At 39.9% G+C, this 20,501-nt stretch overlaps 1 protein-coding gene across 1 annotated transcript in view; it reads left to right on the top strand.

Annotated features, from left to right (window-relative positions):
• TENM1 (teneurin transmembrane protein 1) overlaps window positions 1-20,501 on the top strand; it is a 720,277-nt gene that overhangs the window by 636,017 nt on the left and 63,759 nt on the right. The window contains exon 23 of the mRNA XM_007952439.2: window positions 1,990-2,144. Coding sequence (XP_007950630.1) covers window positions 1,990-2,144 — 155 coding nt within the window. The remainder of the gene's footprint in view (window positions 1-1,989; window positions 2,145-20,501) is intronic.

Genomic DNA, 20,501 nt, shown 5'->3' with positions numbered 1-20,501 from the left:
ATAGCACGAGAGAGAGTCATAGATAATGACAGCATGGTGAAGGACAGATATTGTATTAGTTCATTATTGTAAGAAGCCAAGGAAAGATTTATATATGAAAGGAAGCTTTCTTTGTTGGTTACCAAGGGTGGGAGGGGAGGGGAGGAAATACTGCAAAAATAATAATTAAAAAAAAGAAAAAGACATGCCTATTAGCACAGATGCTTATAAGTTTAGCATACACTCAATCGTTTCACCAGGTCTGAATAAAGGGGAAGGAACCTTGGTGTCACAGTGGTTAAGTGCTCAGCTGCTGACCAAAAGATCAGTGGTTCAAACCCACCAGCTGCTCCATAGGTGAAGAAGAACTGGTGATCTTTTCCCATAAAGATTACAGCCCAGGAAACCATAAGGGGCAGTTCTTACTCAGTACCATAGGGACACTATAAGGTGGAATCTAATTGAACTGACTCTATGGCATACAAAAACAAATAAAGGAGAGATGGGAAAAGACTGAATTATAGATTACTTTTAAAGTAATATATAGGTATTTTTAAGAGCACTGTCAAAAGCACCAAAAGATACAGGAGTTGAGGCATGTGTTCTTCATATGTGTCTGATGCTCTTTAAATGTTCTATTTCATATGATACTTAAAACAATGTAGGCTTTGAATGGCTAACTTTCTGTTTGCCCAGGACTGTCCCAGTTTTAAAACAACGTCACCTCAGTCCTGAGCAAATCAGACCAATTGGTCACCTTAGCTAGTTGTTGGGTGCTGTGGAGTTGATTCTGACTTATAGTAGCCCCACGTGTTTCAGAATATAACTGCTCCATAAGGTTTTCTTGACTAATCTTTATGGAAGCAGATGACCAGGTCTTTCTCCCAAAAAGCTACTGAATGGATTTGAACTGCCAATTTTATGATTAACAGCCAAGTGCTTAATTTTGCGCCACCAGAGCTCCTTCACCTTAGCTAGGTAAGGCAGATATTATTTCCCCCTTTTGCCAGAAGAGGCTGAAATATGGGGAGTTGAATGACTCAGCCAAAGTCACACATCAGTTGTGAATGGTGTATTCAGTATTAGAACTCAAACCTTCTAGCTGCTATTATACTTCCCAAGAAACCAGGCTATAATAGTGTAAAAGCCACTGTGAAAAATATCAGTGGCTTTTATTTTTTTTCTAGAAGTTTAACCATTCCCTTGGTAACGTCATCACAATGCTCACCAACCCTCTTTTAGTACATAAGTAATTGCTGTAGTGTTAGGTCCACTGACTCAGTTCCGACTGATAACCCTGTGTGTAATGGAACAAAACACTGACTGACTGGTCCTGTGGCATCCTCACAATCCTTGCTATTTCTGAGCCCATTGTTGCAGCCACTGTATCAGTGCACCTCATTGAGGGTCTTCCTCCTCACTGACCCTCTCCTTTACCAGGCATGATGTCCTTCTCCAAGAATTTGTCCCTTCTGATAACATGTCCAAAGTAAGATAATACAGAGAAAAAAATCAACCCAGTTTATCAGATTATTGCAAACTCCATATTAACTGAATGTACATTGATGAAAATACTTATATTGCTTTCCAAGTTAGTTCTATCCTAATTCAACCAGGAAAATAAGCAGTGGCTTATGCATCCTCATCCTAAAAGAAATGTAACATATGCTGCAATACTTGCCTTTTCCCATATATCTCAAAGGGGATTGTTTTCCTACTTGGGGCAGGCGGGGGAGGGTGGGCAAAAATCAGGAAGTGGAGATGTAAAGCAGGACAAAACAAAATTATTAGACCTGGCTTTATCTCCATATGTTACTTTTTATCATTCCTTCTAGAAGTGAATGTGTGTCCTAGGAAACCTCTCCCATGACTGTTCAGTCTGTACTGAGCAAAATTGAATCCATATGTCTTTAAAATGCCTTTCCATTTCTATGACTTCTTTCAAAATACTGATCTTAGTGCAAATGTGGCCCACTAGACTACTAATGCTCATTTGCTGTTTTCCAACAGGCATCACAGTTGATAGGCATGGATTCATTTACTTCGTGGATGGGACTATGATTCGGAAAATTGATGAGAATGCCGTGATCACAACTGTCATCGGCTCAAACGGTCTGACTTCCACACAGCCACTGAGCTGTGACTCAGGAATGGACATCACTCAGGTAGGCGCCACTGATTCTCAGGCGTTATCACCACTTGGTATCATGGAAATGGATAACAATTTTCTCATACAGAAATTAGGTAGAAAGGAAGCCTGGCATATCTGTTATAACACCAGATAGCAGAAGTTTCTCTTTATGTAAGTTACTGTTTTTCTCTTCAGAAAAACTCAGTTGGGAGAAATGGTAAGCTAGGATGTGAGTAATGTTGCCTGGAATGTTGGCAAAACCACTGGATTAAAGCCTCTCAGATTGGAATCAATCAGAAAGCGAGGCCAATTTCATTAATTGAATATTTCCTAAGATAAATAATTTTGTTTTTCTTAAATAAAACAAGAACTCAAATTTGGAAAAGTGTTGATTGCTAAAGGTCTTTCAAAAGCTTTTTTAAAAATGAATATATGAGCATAACTTGTTATTCGTGTGTATGTAAATTGCTATTGCTAGTCTGTCTGGTAGCATAGTGGCTAAAGCACTTGACTGCTAACCAGAAGGCTGGCGGTTCAAACCCACCAGCCACTCCTCAGAAGGAAGGTTGGGCAATCCTACTTCTGTAGTGATACTGCCTCGGAAACCCAAGGAGGGGTCGCTATGAGTCGGGGCCGACTCGACGGCACACAACAACAACAACAACAACAAGTCTGTTTGAAAAGTTTTCTCAAGTAAAAACAACATTCCCTCTGAGATCTCTTTTACATTTATTTAGAAAACCTTTTTGTCAGTGAGAATAAAAGGGAAGATTCAGTGTAGCTCTCATCTGAGTCCAAATTTCTGATTTTACTATGATGCCACAAAATCAGTATTGGACATGTAGAGAAATTATAGAGGATACAACATAGTCCCAGATCCCTGGGGATGCCTTTCTTAGTCTGCAGATACAAGAGGTTGGTATGTAAAGTGAGGAAATAGACCAGAAAATCCTCAAAGGGACTTTCAAGCTCTAACATTGCATGACTCTGCGACTCTAATGAAGTAGATTAATAGATGATCTTTTCAAAGGAAGTAGAGTAGAGGTTGAGAGTTTTAGTATTGGTTAATGTATCAGAGAGAATGCTTTGGCTACAAGTAATAAAACACTTGTCTAAAAGTAGTTTAAACAATAAGATTTTATTATCTTACATAATGAGATATCTAGAGGTAGGCAAAGATCCCAACAGATTTCCTCTGTGTCACACTGGCCAGAATTGAGTCACATGCCTCAGCCAGTCACTAGCAAAGGGAAATGGAATTTTCATGATAGGTTCAGACCAGTGCACAATTCACCCTCTGGAGCTGGGCCACCTTCCCTGAGCATATCACTTCCTGAATTTTGATCCAAAATCGAGGCTCTGTTAGCAAAAAAAGAAAAGACTACTATTTGGTAGCCGACCAGCAGTATCCTCCCCAGTTAAGATATTCCTGTTGTTGTTGGTAATGGTTGCACAAGATGATAGATGTAATTAGTGTCGCTGAATTGTGCATGTGGAAAAGGTTGAATTGGGAAATACTGTGTTATATATATTTTTTTACAATAACTTTTTAAAAGATACTCTATTGCTTCATTCTCCATACCACCTGAAATATAGACTAGCTAGAAAAGTGAACACATCACCCAGACGCCTTTCTTTAGTCATTAACTCTAATATTCCCTCCTACCTCTGCTCTCTATACATGCCCACCTCTATAAAACACTAAAAATGTGCCCATTTGGGATTTTTCCTCTCTTTGCCCCTTTCTCACCCCACAAGCTCAGGAAATAAATGGTCACGCATGTTGTTGTTGTTGTTGTTGTTATGTGCCGTCGAGTTGTCTCCGACTCATAGCAACCTTACGTACAACAGAATGAAACACTTCCCAGTCCTACGCCAGCCTTATGATCCCTACTTGATGTCATGTATAGTCAACTACAAAAATAAAATGGGGAACTAGGAGGCCTGGAAAACTGACAAAATGAATGAACCATTCTTAATAGGGACTTGAATGGATCAGGCTCTCAAGTTCTAGAGCAGCATAACTTTCCATGATGCAAAATCCTGCAGAAGGCAGAAAAAAGGAATATTATTTATGGCACTAAGAAAGGGTGTGAATGTGTTTATGTGGGGGAGGGGGAGAGAGAGGATGCATACATATGATTCACTTGTGGGATATTTTTAACTTAAAATAGGACATTTAGTATTGCAATCAGTCAACTCTAAACAACTTAATCTGTCTCTGTGCAGAAAAGTTATGCTGAAAAGAGAATCTTTTGTCTAAGTAGAGCAAACATACCCTCACCACCATGAAAAGGGCTCTTTTGCACATGGCAGTGTCCAAGACAGGGTGGCTTTTGTTAGCTGCCCGACTCATGGTGACCCCGTGGACAATAGAAAAAAACCATTGTGATCTATAGGGTTTTCATTGGCTGTTTTTCAGAAGCATATTAGCAGGCTTTTCTTCCTAGTCTGATTGAGTCTGGAAGCTCCTCCGAAACCTGTTCAGCACCATAGCAATACACAAGCTTCCACTGATAAACAGGTGGTGGCTGGCATGAAGTACTTTGGCTGGGAAGTGTACCCAGGACGTGATCATTTTACCATTGAATGACCAATGCTATCTCATCCCTTTCAGCTGAGGATGTACAGTGCAGCTCACTGAAAAGACCTCTGGTAACCAAGACATAGAATCACATTTTCACTGGGGCATCTTTCTAAGCCTCAGTTTCCTTGAAGCTCCTATTCCTTTTTCCTTACATAATGTCACCTTTAGAAACACAGTAGGTTTCTTTGAGGGGTAAGATGGCAAACAGTTGGGGGTGTTAGAAGCCCACAGGACCACCTGGATAAGAAAGTAGGTTCCATGTCTAAATTATGTGACAGTCGTCCCCACGGCTCTTCCCTATTTCCTGTTTCAGCTCATAGATTTTCAGCTCATAATTTTCAGGCATAGAAGAATGAGTCCACACTGATCTCTATCTTAGTGTCCAGATAATCACCCCACACAAACTTTTTTAGGGGCCTGCTTGCTTCTCATGACCCCATTCCTCCAGTCTGGGATTACTTCTCCTGGTCCAAATGCCATCTCTCACCTTCTTCACACCCCACCCACCTTCCTGGGGACCTTCCTTGATGGTCTAGTCCTCACTGTTGTCTCATTCCCTTGCTGAGAGATTTTGTGTCAACATGTGTAATATGTAATCTGTTCTATGTTGGCAAACCATGTGTCCAAGTATTCTCCCAGGGTATACTGTATGTTCTTTGAACATGCAGAGTAAGGGCTCAGCAGGTACATTTAATATGTATACCCCTACAAAAGGGAAACTGTGATTGGTGCATAGAATACATGAGGGAGAGTGATAAGATGAAGCCAAAGAGGTAAGCAAACTCCAGATGGTGAAGGACCTTATAAGCATGATAGACTTTCAGCTTTATTCAGTGGGCAATAGGGAGGCATTAATAGTGTTAAGGAGGAATATGCATGTTTAAAATAGTGTTAGCCATGGAAATAGATTTGTTAAAAGATCATTCTGGCTGTAATATAGAAAATCAATGGAGAGAAACACTGTACTTAGGCAGTTGGAGTAATACAGGTGGGACAGGGACAAAACATGGTAATATATACATGACTAGCACCTTTTCAAGAGACTTAGGTATAAATTAAATTGCTTTCCAATGCTTTTGTGGATTTCCAGCTCATATTTCTTTGGGATACAACTCTGTGATGAGACTGGCCATGAAGCCTCACAGCACTCCGTGGGTTACAGCCATAGGCAAATGATGAAAATGGCTGAACCTAAAGTATTCACAGTACAAATTGAGGAAGGGAGACAGATTAGTGAAATGTTAGAGCTAAAATCAAAGAAATTGCTGACCGACTCAATTTCAGAAATAAGAAAGTATGTGGATGGTCATGCCATTCATTATGATAACAAAAACAAGAGGAGGAGAAACAGGTTTGGGTGACTGTGAAATGATGAGTGTAGGACATGTTGAACCTGAGGTGCTTGTGTGACATACAGGTGAAGCTATCTGGCAGGCAACTGGATATAGGCCCAATGCTGAAGGTCTGAAATGGAGATTAGATTTGGAATTACCAGCATACGCACTGTAATGGCAAATAGGAGAGTGGATGAGATCTCCCAGGGAGGGTACATAACACAAAAACAAAAGAAGGCTTAAGACCAAACACTAAGGAAACCAATATTCAAGAGAAGGCTGATGAATGGCATCCCACAAGGGACACTGAGAAGAGACCTGGTAACTGGGAGGAAAACCCAGGAGGTACGAGATGGCAGGAAAAAAAAGCCAAGAGAAACAAGCTTTTCAAGAAGGGAATGGCTAATAATATCAAATGCTGCTTAGAGGTCATGTACAATAAGGTGTTTTATCAAGAAGCTATTTGATTTTACAGCATTAGTGACTCTGATAAGAGTACCTTTGGTAGAGTGCTAATTAATGGGAGTTGAATCGTGATGGTAGAGTGGGAGGTGAGGAAATGGAGAGTGGAAATAGCACACTCTTTTGAGATGCTTGACTGTGACAAGTAGCTTTGGCATTGGAGCAAATCAGCTTCCAGGTGTGAACAAATGAGGACCCAGGTGTGGTAGAGGTTGACAAAAGTTAGAGAACCCTGAGTGAAATCAGATGGGTGACTGAGTGGAACATTTACTGGGAGAAAGTCTTTGCAAAACGCAGCTTCCCAAATGCTCTGCCCCTATGGCCACAGCTTCCTCTGTCTGTTTAGACAACTGTGGCAGACTGGGGACATATATTTCCCATGACTGTACTTAAGAACATGGGCTGTCTTCAGCTAGCTAGAAGAAAGCTGAGTGGGGAGCTTCATAACACTCTCCAAAAGCAAAGCCCCAGTTGTTTATAGTAGTACTTACAGCCGTCCAGCTGAGCTTACACAGTGCTCAGGTTTGTATTTTAGTAAATCAAATGTATTGATGGGTGAGGGCAGAGACAAATGTTTAAAGGAGAGTAACAGTTTCTGCTGACAGGAGGGAAAATAGAGGCCTGTGCTACAACGTAAAGATTGAATCAGACCTTAGGAAGAGCTTACTGATTGTAAGACTATGTGGCAGTATCATATATTACCAAAGTATCTTGTAGAGCTCTCATCTCTTGAAACTTGTACAGCAAATGGTGTTGTTGTTGTTGTTGTGCACTGTCAAGTCGGCTCCGACTCATAGCAACCCCTCCTTGGGTTTCTGAGGCAGTATCACTATGGAAGTAGATTGTCCGACCTTCCTTCCGAGGAGTGGCTGGTGGGTGGTAGATATCAATAATCTAGCAACGCTTGGAATACAGGCCTCTCTGGAGTTAGGAGGCTAGGCTAGACCAACTGTTTTGGCAAGGTCCCGTCCAACTCTATGAGGTTTTCTTTACAGAAATATGACCAAATTCCTAAAGTCCTTTGTTATCTTTCTTGCATTTCAAAACTAAAAGTTTTCAACAAGGCAAGGCCCTGTCTTAGGGTTCTCCAGGAGCAAAACCAGTGAAATATGTATTTATAGAGAGATTTACTCAAGGAAATGGATCACACAATTCTGGGGCCTCTTGTATTTAGGCGCCGTTGAGTTGTCTCCAACTCATAGCAACCCACAACAGAACGAAACACTGCCCAGTCCTGTGCCAGCCTCACAATCCTTGCTATACCTGAGCCCATCGTTGCAGCCACCATATCCATCCATCTTGTTGAAGGCTTTCCCCTTTTTCATTGACCTTCCACTTTACCAAACATGATATCCTTCTCCAGGGAATGGTTCCTTCTGATAACATGACCAAAGTAGGTAAGACGAAATCTGGTCATTCTCGTTTCCAAGGAGCATTCCGGCTGCACTTCTTCCAGGATAGATTGGTTACTTCTTTTAGCAGTCTGTGGTACTCTCAGCATTCTTCGCCAACACCACAACTCAAAAGCATAAACTCTACTTCGGTCTTCCTTGTTCATTGTCCAGCCCTCACATGCATGTGAGGCGACTGAAAATACCATGGCTTGGGTTAGGTTCACCTTAGTCCTCAAGGGGACATCTTTGCTCTTCAGCACTTGAAAGAGGTCTTTTGCAGCGGACTTTCCCAGTGTGATACATCATCTGGTGTCTTGACTGTTGTTTTTATTGGTGTTGATTGTGGAACCAAGTAGTGTGAAATCTTTAACAACTTCAATCTTCTCTCCATTTATTGTGATGTTGCTTATTGGTCCAGTTGTGAGGATTTTTGTTTTCTTTATATTGAGATGTAATCCATACTGCAGACTATAGTCTTTAACCTTCATTAATAAGTGCTTCAAGTCATCCTCAGTTTCAGCAAGCAAAGTTGTGTCATCTGCGTATCACAGGTTGTTAATGATTGGGGCCTGGCAAGTCCCAAATTCGTTGTTCAGGCAGCAGACTGGAGATCTCTGCTGGCTCACAGCTTTGTGGGGCTTGGTGAATCCAAAATATATAGGTTGGGTAGTAGGCAGCAGGCTGGAGACTTCTGCAGGCTTACATCCCAGGAACCAGAGGTCAAGCGACAAGAACAGTGCAAGGTTGATAGCCACAGATAGAGAGACAGAAAGAGAGAGAGCTTTGCCAGAACATCCATTTACATACTGGAGGCACCTCCAAAGAAACTCCCCTTTCAATTGACTGCCTGATCACATCAGATCACATCATGGAAAGTGATTACATTACATTACATTATGGTAGAGCAAGCAGTCCAGTGTTTGCCAAACCACTGAGAATCATAGCTTAGCCAAGTTGACACATAATATTAGCCATCACAGTTCCATATGTTCTAGCATAGTACCTATGAAGGCTGGAAGTGATACAACAGAATGTCCTCTTCCTTGCCTACTTCTGCACATTCGGAGGCCCCAGACAGAATCATTCCTAATCTTCAGCAGACACTGATGTCCTACAGTAATTGTAATGGAGAAAATGAAAATACAACACCTTTTGAGATGTTTGGCTTTGACTGGGAGGTTTTGGCATGGAAGCAAATCAGCTCCCAGATGGCAACAAATTTGCACCCAGGTGTGGCACAGGTGGACAAAAGTTAGAGAACACTGAATGAAATCAGATGGGTGACTGTTACCACCAATTATGAGCTTACTGTGTGCCAAGGGAAGACACCCTCATTGTCCAGTGGTTACAGTGCTTGGCTGCTAACCAAAAGCTTGGTGGTTCAAACCCACCAGCTGCTCTGTGGGAGAAAGATATAGCAGTCTGTTTCTGTAAAGATTACAGCTTTGGAGGCCCTATGGGACAGTTCTACTCTGTTCTATAGGGTCTCTATGAGTTGAAATCAATTCAAAAGTAGTGGGTATGGGTTTGGTTTTTGTGCCAGGAACTATGCCAAACATCTTATTCACACTGTTCCATTTTATCTCCACAACCCAGCCACCCTTGAGAGGTAGATGTTTTTATGCCCACCTACAGAAAAGAAAACTGATGGCCAGAAGTAGTATGTATTTTGTTATGACCATAAAGTTAGTAAGTAATACAGCCAATATTTGAACACAAGCTTTCTGGCTCCACGTGTCCATTTGTCCAATGTCCACATTTTCAAAGACCATTGGAGATGACTGAATATTTAGCTGAGTGACGAATGCCATTTGGTTGAGGAATATGCTGTTTATTCACAGAGTGTGTGTTTAGTAGCACTTAGGAAATAGTTTAATAAAATCTGATCATCTCAAAAAAATGAAATTTGCTTTGATAATAAAATCAGCCATTTGTTCAAAATCAATATCTTTTTCTGATTTACTGAAATGTGAAACTGAACTCTTGGTATAAACTCTGAAGCATAACTGCCCTTTGTAAGCACTGCTATAAACAACCAACCTTTCAGTTCAAGAGATGTGTTGATTATGAAGAGATTGGGCTCTTTATTTCCATTGCTGCTTTTGAATCATCCTGCTCTGGTAATTCACTTCCATCTTGTGCCTCACTGGAATGGAATTGGAACTTAGACCATGTCTATTGGTGCAATAGCAAATTTGAGAATTGCATTTGCTCTTTCGAGCCAGTCTAATGCTTTTCCAAAAATTAGCCCAATATCAGAGGCACAAGCATCACAGACCTTTTATATACACACATAATCTTGTTGCCCCACTGCTTGTAAGGTACACATTTTGAGGTATCAGTGTGATTGCTGTTGGCTGCCATTACTTTGGTCCCTTGACTCATGGCAACCCCATGCACAACATGACTGGGTGTGGATGTGGATCAGACTGTTGTGATCCATGAGATTTTCATTGGCTGATTTTTGGAAGTAAATGGCCAGACCTTTATTATTACTGTTATTCTGTCTTAGTCTGAAAGTTCCACTGAAGACTGTTCAGCATCATAGCAACACACAAGCATCCACTGATAAATGAGTGGTAGCGATGCATGAGCTGTGTTGGCTGGGAATCAATCAAACCCAGGTTTCCTACATGGAAGGCAAGAACGAACCACCACTACTCCCATTTGTCTAGAGTATCTGCTATTTAGCCAGTGCTCCATAAATGCTTGTTGGATGAGCTGAATACTCCCCATTGGTTCCCAATAGTACCCATTTCTCAGATGGGCTTAACAGAGGGAGGGGATATGGCCTATGGTTATGAAGGAAGGCAGGAAGGCAATCAGTTCTTGGGTCCCATGTATTTAGTCTATTGAGCTAGTTCGCTTGGAGTCCTACTCCTATCCCTAGCCATTTGATGCTTGACTCCCCTCCAGAATATTCTCACCAAGTAGTAACAGTCCAACCTCTGCTCAAATGATAAGAAATTCATGATGTATTCCAAGCAGCTTATTCCATCCTTGAATGTCTCTGACTGCTGGAAAGTTCTTCTGGAATCCCTTTAACTTTTTTTTTAATCTTCCCTTAATTTTCACCATCTGGTCTTAATACAACTCTCCAGACCATGTGCTGAAAATGTAATATCTTTTCTATGAAACAAATATACCAGTGAACCAAGCACTATACTAGGAACTTTCATATAAGCTTTTACTTAATCTTCATAACAATCCTTCAAGATAGGTGTTATTTTCCCTTATATTTCAAAGATGTGGAAAGCAGAGTTCAGAGGAGTTAAATAAATTGGTCAAGGTCACACAGCTAATAAGTGGTGGAGTTGGAATTTTAACCTGGTAGACCTGATGCCTAAGTCCACATTCATTTCATCAAATTACTATATCAAACTGCCTCCTCTAAAGAGGTTACATTGTGGGAATTGCAATCCGTGTCACAAAACAAAGTGTGTATGAATTGTTAAATGGAAAAACAATTTGCTCTGTAAACTTTCACACAAATCACCATTTAAACAAACAAATAAATGGCCTCCTCTGTATGACAACCCTGTCAATATTTAAAAACAACTCTTGCATGCCTCCTAAGTTGCATCCCCAATTCACTTGGCATGGTTTTGGGTTCCTTCACCATCCTCAACACTCTTCGTTGAACATGATCCCATTTATTTGTACTTATCTAACATGTGGCTTCCAGAAATGAATAAAATAATTCAGGTGTGCTCTAACTTAGAGGTTAAAATGGGGACTATCACTAACATCCCCCCCCCATAATCTCTGCTTCTGTTCATTTTGGCTGGTGATTTTCAAAAGGACTTTGGCCACAAAACATTTCCATCAAATAAAATAAGTCCTGATTTATCAAATAGATGCAAACAGCAGGTTCGAACAAGAGGTGATGTCCCAGAGTCCTTGCCTATTCAAACTCACTCCCACCCAGTGGTAGCTCCCTCCCATGAAGATCCCCAAGGCACTTTTTCAAAATGCTAGGGAAGTAGGGATCACAGATTAAGAAACTACAGCTAAAGTTGAATTGGATTTTTCACAACTACCTATTACTTTGGATGGATGATGTGATTACAGAGAAGTAAACATTTGCATGCCTCTTATACCCATCACCTCATCTTGCACTTACTTACTCAATTGGTTATTTGCACTGTAGTGCAGGATCTCACAATAGATATGTCTTCTGATTCTTCAAATCACAATTCCATTTCATTAGATTCAGTCCATTTCTTTAGATTATTCTGCTATTGTCCAATATCTTCACTATCCTTTCCAGCCTTGTGTCACCGATAGATTTGATAAGTGCCTTCTATGTCTTCATCTGGGAGCTCTGGTGGCGTAACACCTAAGGCATTTGACTGCTAACCAAAAGGCTGGCGGTTCAAACTCACCAGCCACTCCTCAGAAGGAAGACTGGGCAATCTGCTCTGTAGTGATACTGCCTTGGAAACCCAAGGAGGGGTCGCTATGAGTTGAATCCGACTCCACGGCAGAGTTTGGTTTTTAGTTTGGTATGTCTTCATCTGAGATAAAATTGATGGATAGATAAGCCAAGACAAAATTGTGGCACCAGTACACTAGTTATCTCAGATTATGAACCCATCTGTTTGAACTATCACTTAGCCTAGTGTTTTTTCAAGTGTGGGTTATGATTCATAGTGAATCAGAAAATCAATATAATGGCCTATGACTAAGGTTGTGGTTTTTTTCTTTTTAATGAACTAGGAGAAAAAAAATCATAGACCATGATGTGTAGTAAGGGTAAATATTGTTTCATTTAATTTCTATGTACTGGATAATGTTGTAAAATGCAGTTCTTAGTGAGCATCACGGTCAAAACAAGTTTGAAAGCCAATATCCTCACCTATATGTCCCCAAACTTATCCACAAAGGTATTATGAGAGACCTTATCAGGCTGCTAACTCTGTTTAGAAGGAAAAGTATAAACAACTTCACATAATTTGTTTCCACTCATGGTACCCATAAACACCACTTCCTCATCTAAGAACTAAGAAATAACTGTTTAATAACAAAACTGACTAACTGTGTAGTTTGTGGGCATATCTTCTTCAAGTCAGAATTATGTTTTTACCCATCTCTGATCTTCCAGCACATCTTCTACTTCCCACTATTTCTCAATAATCAGGAAAAAATAAAATAAATCATTCTAAAATCTCATTTACAAATTCTAAGAAGTGATTTTTACTAGCCAGAAACTTGAACTCCTGTTAAAGAAGGTAGGTGTTTTGGGGTTATGTTGTTTTGTTTTGTTTTACAATCCCTTCACCCATCTATGGCTTTAGTAACTTTGAATCAATGTTCTTTGTGGTCCTTCTCCTTAAAAGAGAAAGCAAAACTTTCCCCTCTCATCCATCAGTGTTATGCCACCTGCTCCAAACAGCAGACCTCTGCCTTCCTTGGTTGTCTTCCTGCTCTCTATATAACTGAAAAAGCCATTTTCTATTGTCCTTAGGAATTTTTGCAAGCTTCAGCTAAACTAACCGCAACTGGATAGAAGGGGAAATGTAAAGCCTCCTCTTTAGAAATCTACATGTCAATTCAACTTTATACAAGTGGATTCAGCATTTTCTGTTGTTTCCAAATATATATATATAATAACATCTAGGCATGAAAAGTTACAGCAATCTAGGAAGGGAAAAAAAGAAAAGCAACAGTAGTTTTAGAACAGAAAAAGCATTGTCTTTCTCCCTTTTTACACCCTTGCCTAATGTCTGTCCCTTCTCCTCTGCCAACCCTTTCATGTCTACAGAATGTCCTCCATCACCCTTGAGTGATATAGATGATATTGAAACTCAAGTTCTTCAGGGGTTACTTGCCTTCCTTTATGCACTTCCATCACTCTCCCATGTGCACCCTGAAAGAGAACAGAATTAGATCTTTCGAATGAAGGCCATTATAAGTGAAATTCCCTGCAGGGACAGACTTCTGAATTTTGTGAAGCTCTGTAGGGAATCAAGAAAATCTGAATTATAATAAGTTTGCTTGAATAAAGGGATCTCCCAGGGGAAAAAAAAAGAAAGTTTATTTTAAAAGTTCTTGCCACCAGGGATGAAAATCTCACCACCTGCACCGCCACCACCACACACTCCCAATGCTTCAATGACTATGGAACCTGTCAAAGCAAATAATAGGTCTGTGGCCACACGCCAGAAAATTCAGACAGGGGGATATGTGGTAGGAGTGAGTTGCAGAGAAACAACAAGCCAGGAAAGATGAAAAGCAAGTGATCTGAAATATCTGGAAACTCCTCCATGAAAGGCCAGCATTATCAGTGGGTACCAGGTACAGCTACATGAGAGAAAAGCAGAGGTCAAAAAAGAAATAAGAGAAAGTAGAGTGTGGAGAGAGGCTTGAACAGGAGATTAATGAGGCCCAGGAGTCCTAGAATGGAACTTAAAGAGATATTTGCTAACCCTGGTGCCAACCATTTCTCTACCCTATAAGGTCATAAAAGGGGAAGACATGCAACAAGACGGATTGACACAGTGGCTGCAACAATAGGCTCAAACATAGCAATGATTGTGAGGATGGTACAAGACCAAGCATGTTTTGTTCTGTTGTACACATGGGCTCCATGAGTCAGAAGTGATTCAACAACACCCAACAACAGCAACAACATAAGGTCATGGTGAGTTTAGCCCACTGAATCAACCACTTGATAGTTGTTGTTGTTGTTGTTGGGTGCCATCAACTCAGTTCCAACTCACAGGGACCCTGTGTTCAACAGAAAGGAACACTGCCTGGTCCTGCACCACCCTCACAATCATTGCTATGTTTGAGTTCATTGTTATAGCAACTGTGTCAATTCATCTCGTTGAGGGTCTTCCTCTTTTTTGCTGACCCTCTACATTAGCAAGTATGATGTCCTTCTCCAGAGACTGATCCCTCCTGATAACATGTCCAAAGAATATGAGACAAACTCTCACCATCCTAGCTTCTAAGGGACATTTTGGCTATACTTCTTCCAAGGCAGATTTGTTCATTCCTTTGGAAGTCCATAGTATATTCAAATGCTTTGCCAACACCACAATTCAAATGTATCAATTCTTCTGTAGTCTTCCTTATTCATTGTGCAGCCTTCACATGGACATGAGGTGATTGAAAATATGCTGGCTTAGGTAAGGTGCACTTTAGTCCTCAAAATGACACCTTTGCTTTCAACACTTTAAAGAGGTCTTTTGCAGCAGATTTTCCCAATGAAATACATCATTTGATTTCTCTATTGATGCTTCCATGGATGTTGATCATGGATCCAAGTTAAATAAAATCCTTGATAAGTTAGCCTTTTCTCCATTTTTCATGATGTTGCTTATTGGTCCAGTTGTGAGGATTTTCATTTTCTTTACATTGAGGTTCTGGAATTCCCATTCTTTGCAATGTTATCCATGATTTGTTATGATCGACAGAGTTGAACACTTTTGCATAGTCAATAAGACACAGGTAAACATCTTACTAGTATTCTCTGCTTTCACACAACACCCATCTGATTTCAACAATGATATCCTTCATTCCATGTTCTCGTCTGAATCAGGCTTGAATGTCTGATAGTTCATATATTTCTACAATTATTTTGGAATTATCATGAGCAGAATTTTATTTGTATGTGATATTAATAATATTGTTCAATAATTTCCACATTCTGTTGGATCACTTTTCTTTGGAATGGGCACAAATGTGGATCTCTTCCAGTCAGTTGGCCAGGTAGCTGCCTTCCATATTTCTTAGCATAAATGAGTGAGAGCTTCCACCATTGCATCTGTGTGTTGAAACATCTCAATAGGTATTCCATCAATTCCTAGTGGCTTGTTTTTCACCAATGCCTTCAGCACAGCTTGGACATTTTCCTTCAGTGCTATCAGTTCTTGATCAAATGTTACCTCCTGAAAAAGCTGAACACTGACCAATTCTTTTGGTACAGTGACACTGTGTATTCCTTTCATCTACTTTGGACACTTCCTGTTTCACTCAATATTTTGCCCATTTATTCTTCAGTATTACAATTCGAGCCTTGAATTTTTTTCTTCAGTTCTTTCAGCTTGACAGATGCCAAATGTGTTCTTCCCTTTTGGTTTTCTAACCCCAGGTCTTTGCACATTTCATTATAATACTTTAGTTTGTTTTCTTGAGCCACCCTTTAAAATCTTCCGTTCAGTTATTTTATTTCATCATGTCTTCCATTCCCCTTTAACTACTCTACACTTAAAAGCAAGTTTCAGAGTCTCTTGTGACATCCATTTTCACCTTTTCTTTCTTTCCTGTCTCTTAGTGACCTTTTGCTTTCTTCATGTATGATGTCTTTGATGTCATCCCATAACTCATCTGGTCTTTGGTCATTAGTGTTCAGTGTGTCAAATCTATTCTTGAGGTGGTCTTTAAATTCGGGTGGGATATACTCAAGGTCGTACTTTGGCTTTTGTGGACTTGTTTTAATTTTCTTCAGCTTCAACTAGGATATCCATATGTGCAAAGGATGGTCTATTCCCCAGTCAGCCTCTGGCCTTGTTCTGACTGATGTTGAGCTTCTCTATTGTCTCTTTCCATAGATGTAGTCTATTGGATTCCTGTATATTCTATCCAGTGAGGTCCATGTGTATAGTTGCCATTTATGTTGTTGAAAAACATGTATTTGCAAGGAATATGTCATTGGTCTCGTAAAATTTGATCATGCAATCTCTGGCATCGTTTCTTTCACCAAGGCCCTATTTGCCACTACCGATCCTTTTTTGTTTCCATGTTTTGCATTCTAAGCACCAGTAATTGTCAGTGCATTTGATTGCATGTTTGATCAATTTCCGACTGCAAAAATTGATAAAAATCTTCCATTTCTTCATCTTTGACATTAGTTCTTGGTGTGTACATTTGAATAATAGTCATATTAAGTGACCTTCTTTGTAGGCATATGGATATTATCCTATCACTGACAGCACTGAACTTCAGGATAGATCTTGAAATGTTCTTTTTGATGATGAATGCAACTCCATTCCACCTCGATTTGCCATACCCATCATAGTAGACCATACGATAGTCCAATTGGAAATGCCCAATACCAGTCCATTTCAGCTCACTAATGCCTAGAATATTGACCTTTATCTGTTCCATTTCATTTTTGACAACTTCCAATTTTCCTAGATTCATACTTTATACATTCCATGTTCTGATTATTAGTGGACGTTTGCAGCTGTTCTGTTTTTTCTCATTTTGAGTCATGCCACATCAGCAAATGAAGGTCCCTAAAGCTTGACTCCATCCACGTCTTTAAGATCACCTCTACTTTGAGGAGGCACCTCTTCCCCAGTCGTATTGTGAGTGCCTTCCAACCTGAGGGGTTCATCTTCTGACACTATATCAGACAATGTTCCACTGCTATTCATAAGGCTCTCATTGGCTGATTTTGTCAATTTGTCATACCGTGGTGCCTTGCATGCTGCTATGATGCTCGAAGCTATGTCACTGGTATTTCAAATACCAGCAGGGTCTCCTATGGTAGACAGGTTTCAGCAGAGCTTCCAGACTAAGACAGACTAGAAAAAAAGAAACTGATCTACTTCTAAAAAAAGTTGACCAATGAAAACCACTTGCAGAGTGGCCATCAATGAATGGATCAGATGGCATTAAAATTCCTACCAACCAAACTTCCAGTGGCTCTTGCCTTTTTCTTTTGCTCTTCTCATACCTGGACCATATCAGTAGTGCAACAATCTAACTGCTCAGCAATTGGTTATTGCAATAGTACAACCGTGGTATTGTTAGTTGCCATCAAGTCAATTTCAACTCAAAATGACCCCATGAGTGTCAGTGTAGAGCTGCTCCACAGCGTTTTCAAGGCTGACCTCTTGGAAGCAGATTGCAAGGACTATCTTCTGAGGCACCTGTGAGTGAGTTTGAACTGCCAACTTTTCATAAGCACCCTAAATCAGAATGTTTGTCACTGTGCATTTGAGCCAAACACACTTCAGTTAATCCATATCAGCCACAGCCAGGACCTCCTGCTGATTCGAAGTCTCACACTAGAAATGTAGAAATGTGAGCAAGGAAACGCTAGTCTCTACAAGGTAATGAGGGTGCTCTATCTACATCAACCATGGCAAGAAGGCAGTGCTAACTTAACCACATGCATCTCAAAGACCTCAAAATGTCAATAACCTGAAATCTGAAATACTTAAATTAGAAGTGAGCAAACTTCCTAAAAGAGATGTTTATAAGCCTGGGGCAGTTATTCTAATTCTTCAGGAATTCTAGCTTTTCAGTTTCCCTCAAGTCAATTCTGACTCATGGTGACCCCCATGGGTGTAAGAGTAGACACAGTGCCCCATAGGATTTTCAATGACTGTGATCTTTCAGAAGTAGATCACCAATCTTTTCTTCCAAGGTGCTTCTGGGTGGAATCAAACTGCCAACCTTTCATTTAGCAGCTGAGTGTATTGACAATTTGCACCAGCCAAGGACTTCTTCAGGAATACAAGGGCATAGTTTACCAAGCTCTCTTGGAAATTATCTAATATATCCATTTCCCTTTGACTAAGGTAACATGTTCAAGTAGCAATAACTTAGACAATGTTGGCTCCAAGTCTGGATTGCACCATTTCTCAGTGCAACCTCAGACAAATTGCTTAATTTCTCTGAGCTTTAGGTTCCTAATCAGTAAAATGGGATCTTCTTCTTGTTGTTATGTGCCGTTGAGTCAGACCCGACTCATAACGACCCCTCTTTGGGTTTCCGAGGTGGTATCACTACGGAAGTAGATTGCCCAACCTTCCTTCCGAGGAGTGGCAGGTGGGTTTGAACCACCAGCCTTCTGGTTAGCAGTCAAATGCCTACACTACACTTATTGTGTCCTACCATTGTTGTGATAGTTAAACAAGAAAACATATATGAAAAAACTTTGTGTTTTGAAAGGCACTTGCAACTCTAAATTGTCAATTTGATCAGAACTGAAGAGAAAGGTGATATCACATTCCACATAACATTGGCTTTGATGTGTTCATTTGCCACACCAGTTGGGTGGGTGACATGCAGAAGGAAGGTGGCACAAGCCCTAATCAATCTACATAGCAATCAAATTATGCTGTCACAGAGCATGAAATAGTTTGATAGCTTCACCAAATATCATAATGCCATCTTCTTTAGGAGTCCCTGGTGGCTGTCCACATTACTCACCTATAAATGAGTGATCTGTTATAGTTTATGGCTGAAAATTATATAATAATGCTAAATAAATATGACTTTTAGCTACCCTTTCTATAGTTTAGAAAATGAACATCTCTTTCTAAATCATTTATTCTGCTTTCCTCCAAAAGATGGTAATATAGAAATAAATAAATAAATCTTTTCCACTACTCCTTGACCAAAAAAGGGGTTTTCTGTAATTTCAGATTCAGCACTACACTTGGAAAACTGACACTAGAATTTTAGAGCCAGTTAATTACTCCACTTTATGAAGGCTAATTCAATAAATGACCCAATGGTTGATTAAGTAGCCTCTCTTTTTTAATGTTGAAGCACTTAGAAAAGTATGAAGTGCTTTACAAATATAAGGGATGATGTAAGATGTGAATTGGCATCTTCAGGTAATGTTTTCTGTTGATTTGTCATGCACTTGCTAAAATGGGAGAACACAAGAACAAAATAAGTCTGCAAGGTAGTTCTTTTGATTTTGTAATATCTGTGCCTGTCAGTCTCTAATTTAAATGCATTCCTGGGTAATGTTATTTATTACTCATTCAGCCCAAACCTACTCTTCTGGCTCTGTCAAATGCAGGAAAACATCTGGAACTGCAAAAGAGAACCAACCCTTTCTCTAATCCTTTAATAGTGTGGAAGAGACCAAATCAGGCTTCTATGGTGGACTCTCCTTCTTAGTTATACCAATTTCAAAAAAGGCAGTAAATTATGTGCTTGGGAACACAGATTTCCTGGGTTTGAATCTTAGCTCCACCACTTGCTAGATGGGTGCCCTCAGGAAGAAATGCTCATCTATAACTGGGCACAATAATGTTACCTTTCTCATAGGGGAATGGTAAGGATTCAGTTATATATATGAATATATACACACATACCCTGGTACAAGTTCAACTTGAAGTTGAAGGCAATTAAAACAAGTCCACAAGAGCCAAAATATAACCTGGAATATATCCCTCCTGAATTTAGAGACCATCTAAAGAATAGATTTAATGCATTGAACACCAATGACTGAAAACCAAAAGAATTGTGGAATGACATCAAGAATATCATCCATGAAGAAAGCAAGAGGTCATTAAAAAGATGAGAAAAGAAGAAAAGACCAAAATGGGTGTCAGAAGACACTTTGAAACTTGCCCTTGAATGAAGAGTAGCTAAAGCAAATGAAAGAAATGACAAGATAAAAGAGCTGAACAGAAGATTTCAAAAAGCAGATCGAGCAGACAAAGCCAATTACTATAATGAAATGTGCAAAGACTTGGAGTTAGAAAACCAAAGGGGAAGAACACGCACAGCATTTCTCAAGCTGAAAGTACTGAGGAAAAAATTTAAGCCTCGAGTTGTGATATTGAGAGATTCTATGGGAAAAATATTGAATGATGCAGGAAACATCAAGAGAAGATGGAAGGAATACACAGAGT

Source organism: Orycteropus afer, unplaced genomic scaffold (genome assembly GCF_000298275.1).
Source record: "Orycteropus afer afer isolate SDZICR_OR568_19922 unplaced genomic scaffold, OryAfe1.0 scaffold00337, whole genome shotgun sequence".
NCBI classification, from domain to species: domain Eukaryota; kingdom Metazoa; phylum Chordata; class Mammalia; order Tubulidentata; family Orycteropodidae; genus Orycteropus; species Orycteropus afer.
Note: the sequence above shows the minus strand (reverse complement) of the source record. Positions and strands in the feature narration are given on the sequence as shown.